The sequence below is a fragment of the Salvelinus alpinus genome, chromosome 18 (assembly GCF_045679555.1).
Source record: "Salvelinus alpinus chromosome 18, SLU_Salpinus.1, whole genome shotgun sequence".
In the NCBI taxonomy this organism is placed as follows: domain Eukaryota; kingdom Metazoa; phylum Chordata; class Actinopteri; order Salmoniformes; family Salmonidae; genus Salvelinus; species Salvelinus alpinus.
The window spans coordinates 9,647,088-9,653,864 of NC_092103.1; the positions used below are offsets into that span (position 1 = coordinate 9,647,088).

General features: G+C 41.2%; 1 protein-coding gene across 1 annotated transcript; it reads right to left on the reverse strand.

Moving 5' to 3' along the window:
• Nucleotides 1–2,046: 2,046 nt before the first annotated feature.
• On the reverse strand, nt 2,047–6,243 carry LOC139543666 (growth arrest-specific protein 1-like). The gene has a single exon (XM_071349972.1). The coding sequence runs from the start codon at nt 5,676–5,678 to the stop codon at nt 4,881–4,883; it is 798 nt and encodes a 265-aa protein (XP_071206073.1). The 5' UTR covers nt 5,679–6,243; the 3' UTR covers nt 2,047–4,880.
• Between the last annotated feature and the right edge of the window lie 534 nt (nt 6,244–6,777).

Here is a 6,777-nt window from a genome sequence, read left to right on the forward strand (position 1 = left end):
TTCTCTTGGGTAAGTGACCAGAGATGTTCTCTTGGTAAGTGTGTGAATTGGACCATTTTCCTGTCCTTTTGGGTGTTTGGGAAAATGTATGGAGTAAAAATATTTTTATTTTATTTAGGATTGTAGTGAGTAAAAGTAAAAGTATTAAAAAATATAAACAGTAAAGTACAGATAACAAAAAAAAACGACTTAATTAGTACTTTAAAGTATTTTTACACCACTGAGGAAAAGTTACCCCTAAGATCTTGCATTTAAACAAATATACTGGAGCATGTTTGTACAGTATATTTAGAAGACCTTACACACTTGCTTTATACTTTAAAGTTCAATTTCAAATCAGCATGTTTCGAAGATAGGCTGACTGTTTACACATGACTAGGAAATCAACCTTCTCTTTGAGAGCAACTTAAATCTTACCTTTCCCACTCTTTTTTCTTTTTTTTCTCTCCATCTCGCTTCACATGAGGCACAAGGAAGTCTAACTGGATTAGAGACAGTTTCCCTTTTTTCAAAGGCCGGTGAACTCCGAAAGGACTTGACGTGACAGAATCAATGTGGCAGCTTGGAATTTTGAAAACTTTTGGGAAGAGTTTCACAGAGGCTTAAAAGAGAAAGAGAGTAATTTAATTACTGACCATTGTGGGCAGTTCATTGAGTAGCCTACACATGCTACGAAAACAACATGGAAAATAGTTCAGGGGCCGCAAATGTTATTCTCATATCACAACTTTATAACACATATCTCATATAATATGATCCTTTTTGCTACACACGCAATGCACCTTATTTATCTGATACTTATTTCCTGACTCCAGTTTACATAGATTAAATGTACCGTTTGTATATGTACAGTATGTTTGCCTCACCTACAAATGCTATGTCAACTGAGAGAACATTCTAGAAGACTTCACAGGGGGATATGTGGCCAGTATGCTCAGGGGTATGTTAGTCATGATTGTTCCAAGAAGCATCTCAACCATAAGTCATCTCATCGCCTTAATTGCGTCTAGATCGGAATGTCCACTAATGTAAGACTATTAGTCTGCTTCTGCGTGTGCGTATGAACATCTGAGTGTATGTGTGTGTGTGTGTATATGCGTACATGCCCATATGTGTGTATGCAGGAGTATCAAGCGCTTGTGTGTGTTTGTCTGTGTGTGTAGCAGGGTTACTAGGAGTAGGGGGTTGCAAAAACAGCACTTTGAGTTATGATGAGGCTACTTTAATGAGGTACTGTGTCCCGCAGCGCCGTCCCCCGTCCGGCTCTAGCCTCTCCTCTGTTTCAGCATGATGGGAAAAAAACAACTTGCTTATTTTCCTCCGGTGCCAAAAGTTAATTGAAAACATTTCAGGGGAAAGTATGGTTTTGGGGGCCCCATATGACTCTCGTTCCTTCATTATCCCCAGCAACAATAAAGAGGCATTACAATTATTAATGGTTGGAACCCAGGCCTGCTCTCTTAAAGCGGCAGTACCCTCTTTTGTGACGGCTAACAAAGGCCCATAAATGCATTCGCCACATCACCGTGACAGAGCTGCAGGGTTTCCACAGTTTGCATATTTTTCTTTTCTATATTCAGTGGGAAGGAAACCGATAGCAATTGAAGCACAATACATCATTGGTTCTATTTAGGACTGCAGTCTATTTGAATGTGCACTCCAGTAACAATCAAAATGTTAAGTGAATCAAAGTGTTGAGTGGTTATATAGATCAGCTAACTGTTTTACGTTAGCATCAGTGGCAAATGTTTATGAAGCTAGGTATCTGCTATGCAGCTTTAAAATGTGTTAGCCGTAATAGGCTATCATATCACGGAATTGTAATTCTGATCATAAACTACTATCTCAAGTGTTCCTAAGACTGCATATATAAAGCACTAATAATAAAACATGTATCATGTGCTGTAAAAACTGTTCTCAGACTCCTTTAAACCAGTATCAAATAGTTTGTTAACCTGATTATATAGCATATTTGATTCATGTGTGCTGTACCTAATACATGTCTGATCATAAAGACGTTTACTCATATACATCATAAACATCAGGCCTTATAAATGTATTGTTTAATAGCTGACAAATAATAGCTATTAACCTGTATAAACAGTTTGTAAGCACACCTTCAAATAAAGCCAAGTGATCGTCACCTAACGTTAAGCATTGGAGGCATCACATAGAGAAAGAGAGATACAACGTTGATAGAAGTTTCTCAAGTCCTTCCAAGAATCCCCTATCTGCAGTAGCGGTCTCTGTCTCTCCCCAAGCTCCCCCCATCCTCCCCGAGGAGATGCTGTCAGAGAGAAAGCGAGTGAATGAAGTGCCTGCACATTGTGCCGCTCCCACCATTGTGTGTTTTACATTTCCATGACAGTGGTGCCACTCGACTTCTCCTCCATTCACTGGGCCGGACGGCCCTTGTCCTCCTCCAGAGAGAAACAACATGGCTGCCATCATTGCTCTCAAGTCCCTCTTGTGACAAGAGTTGAAGGAGAGGATGATGTCCCCTCGCTCTTTTTTCTGTCTCTCGGTGGTGCCAAAAGAGAAAACAAATGTGACACACAAATGAAATGGTTTCCTTAGTGGTGGTGGGTTAGGCTACAAACGTCTACAAGTAGACCTGGGTCTATAACCAGCCATTTAACTTCTGTTCAGGATGATAAATAATAATAGTGAAGTTGAAGCGAAAGTGTTTTAAGAAAGAAAAACACTTCTACTTTGTTACACATACATAGCAACGGCCGGTAGCTAACACACGCCACACACAGCAACAGCAGTCCAATCAGAGTGCATTTGTAATGGCTACTTAAGTGTCCATTCATCCGGACACAGCTTTCCTTTCCCCCCCCCCTCTCCTCTCTGTGTGAAGACTTCTAACAAACACACGGGGTGAGGATAAATAAACTGGCGAGGCCCTTCTTGGCTCCATTTGAGCAGCAATCCCCAGGAGATGGGGGGGCCTTTATTCCTTATGTTTAAACAGTCTTCCAGCATTAACAGTTTATGCCTTCAGCAAACATTGATGTTTACAAGGTCAAGTGTATATCGATCCGACGAAGAGCTTTTCTTTTACTCGACGCTTTATTTGCTCTAGGATTTAGGCGACATTCAGTAGCTCAGATCGACCCATCGTTTGTAATGAGGGGATTTTGTGATAGTAGAAAGGATTGGTACAGCTGTCAAAAGACTTGAGAGACACGGTACTGAAATAGCCTGCTGCCCAGTGCCCATATGGTCACTGAAGGCACAGTGAAGAGTGAAACAATCAAGACTCATATAGCACTTTAAAGGGTCAATCCCCAGTTGAAACAATAACAATGCCTACTCCCGTCCACTGCTTCTGTAAAAAGCTGAAAGAATGGGGCTGGAGAAATGTGCCCACTCTCATATTCACGGACAGAGCTACGAACGCAAGGAGCGATCGTCCATGATATCAAATGTATAGTTTTAACCATGTTTTGAGGCTGTACAGTGTTTCTTTACATTTACTTTGTTCACAAACATTGGGTGTTGACAGTAGAACTAAGCCCATGAGGCATTTATAAGCTATATTCTTCAAGAATCAAAATGGGTGCATCATTTACAAGTCCAAAAATGGATGTAGCAAAACATGGTTAAAACTATTATTTTGATATCATGGATGGCCAGTCCCTGCGTCCATAGCTCCGTCTACGAATTTGAGAGTCTTTACATTTCTCCAGCCCCATCCCTCAGCTTTTTACCGAAACAGGTGAGGAGTATGCATTGTTATTGTCTCAACTGCTGATTGCTGCTTTAAAGCAAGACTTAGATTGTTATATTTCCCTATAGTGGTGAAATAACCTGCTACCCAGTGCCCACACGGCCACCTAAGGAAGAGTGAAGAGTGAAACAATCAAGAGTCACTTTAAGCAAGAAGACTTATATTTTCACCTCTGTGGACACAACAGAATATACATCAGTCACCGTGAAGCATTTCACGTCATTTCTATACAGTGCAAATCTCTTCTTAGCAGTAATAAACAAATATCTCTGGAAACAAAATCAATATCATACAATAAACTGTACAATTTAACTTTACAGATTTTGACATATAAAAATAATCTCCCTTAAAACTTTTTGAAAAAACTTGACATTGATACTGAGTTTAAGGAAACGTGTGTGACGTGATTAAGGCTAGTAATGTAGGCTAACCAACCAATCAAACTATTGTCAGGTGCTTGCATCAAATGCATTATCCACTGACTAGAATTGAAATGGCATCTTAATTACACGTATGCCCATGTCTGTTGTCTAGCTCATAAGAAAAGAAGAACCCTTGATTAGTCTCTCCACATTACGACGAAGTAACTACGAAGAGAACGCTTTAAATCCTGCCGTTTTCATTATTGTCTCGAAACAGCGGTATAGCAGCGTACTCTGTCACTTGTCTCTCCACATTAAAAAAAAAAATGTTGTGTCAAACTTCTATACATTTTTTTGACTATTTTGTGATGATAGGCAATAGCTGACGAGATAGGTGTTTAACATTCAAGGGTTGGTTCAAATATTACATAGCCTAGAGGTGCACAGCTGTCTGGAAATTCATCTATAAACCTTTTAGATTCACACCCCAAAAAATGATACATTTGAAATATAAAAGTATTTACCTAAATGACTGACCCATAGCATATCAGCACAGAGACAGAGTGAGACAAGAGACCAGACGGAATGTTGAGAAGAAGCCCCATGAAGGTAGATAGCAGAGCAAAGACCATCAAATCCGTCGTACACAAAACGTATATGCTAAAGCAGGTGTGCTGGTGTTACAACTTTCATGAGCTATTATGTCCGTGTCAACATTTCACAGGCCTCTCTTTCTCAAACAACTTTCCCAACAGCTGAATCAACTGGGGTAGGCTGCCCCATCAGATAAGATTCATTAGAACCAAAATGGTGGCCACAGAGGCAGTCCATACAACACCCTGACAGGCGGATCTGGATGAAAAACTTTTGTTTTCCACATATATATAATCCTCCATCTCGTCATAATCATCTTCAGAGTCGTCCTCTGAATCAGAAAACCCGCTGCCCGCGTATCTGTCCATAGAGTCAAAGCAAAAGTTTTTCATACTAACTTTGACGTACTCGCATATGGTCCTCTCTGTGCCATCACAAACACAAGTATCAAGTTGTTGTGCTTTGGGTATATTGCGCATGTTGGCAATCACCCTCCTGCAGTCGTCCGAACATCGCTCCCCTCCGAAAAGTTTACGGCAGTGAAACAAATAGTCGCGCATTGCCGAACTGCATTGGGAGTCTCTCTCGCATTGCCGCCGGGCTTCGGTGCAGCCCATGTTGCTTGTCCGAGGCAGGCACGGCTCTATGGCGCGTTTGGTGCTCCGGCAGACGGGGTCCGAGGCGCAGTCACAGTCCTCCAGAGACGGGCCGGTCTCGGTTAGATTCAGCTGGATAAGGGACGAGATGCAGTGGCTGGGACACTTCTTCCTATCCCCGTTGATAACAGGCGCACAGGCGTAAAGGTATTGGTCATATGCGTAGTGGCACTCAGACTCTCCATGACACTTCATGATGGCTTGCCAACAGATGAGCCGACGACCATGAGTAGGGGACGCGATGCAGAGACAGCCGAACAGGACAAACGCGCAGCATAAATACAATGTTGATCTCCCAGTCCACTTCATAAACCCGGCAAAACTTGCCATTTCGATGTAGACTGATCCAAACAAGACTTCAACATATGGATTTGTGTAGCGGTATCTACATTAAATATATGTCAAAAAATAGTCAAGCAAATCCATTCCCTCGCATTCAGGCGGCTCCACTGGAGAATGAACGAGGTTCAGCAAATGATTTGCCGTGATACGCCCAAGGTGTGAAAACCGCACATCGCTTGCAATTTGTTAGATTGTCACTTGATACACTCACAATAAAAGTTAAAAGGCACAAATTAACTCTCCACTTATCTTCACAACAGTAGCGGCTTCACGAGAACTCTTCAACTTCTGCGTCCCATTGCTTTGTGCCGCACTCACAAATGAAGCAGCAAGAAGAGACGTTTTCGTCGTTTTACCTTTCAGAAATACAAACTCCGTTCCGGGTAAAGTGTTATGGTGTATCCACTCATGTAGCATGCATTCGGTGCCTTCTTCAGCTTTAAAATGATGTAAAGGAATGAGGAATGCGATGTAAACGATACGCCCCATAGAATAGTTACGACTGTTGAGTGTCTTTCGCGTTCTCCCCACTGGTTCCTCCGCATCCCTTGACAAGTGCCCTATTGGTCAAATTCGTTTTTGTGATTTTCTACTTGGTTCAGGGGCAGTGACGTGAAAGTTGAAACGTGACCAATGAATGAGCAGGGGAAAAATGGATAATACATTTTAATACTATATATATATAACTTCTGAACTGAACTGCTATAACTTCCTATGAGTGTTTTCTTTATTTAATCTCCCAATTCTAGCTATTGTCAATTATTTCCCACACATTATTCAAACTTGATATATTACATTATAGGAAACATGAAGATACTGTTTAGGCCCGATATATATATTGAAAGAAGACATAAAGAGCTAGTCTAAGAGAAGTATACCATCCATCACATTAGGAAAGGAGCCTAGCCTATGGTTCAACTACCAGTGAAACAAAACAGTCCTTCTAAAAGCGGCGAATCAAATCAAATTGTATTGGTCACATACACATGGTTAGCAGATGTTATTGCGAGTGTAGCGAAGTGCTTCTAGTTCCGACAGGGCAGTAACATCGAACAAGTAATCTAACAATCCCACAACAACTACCTAA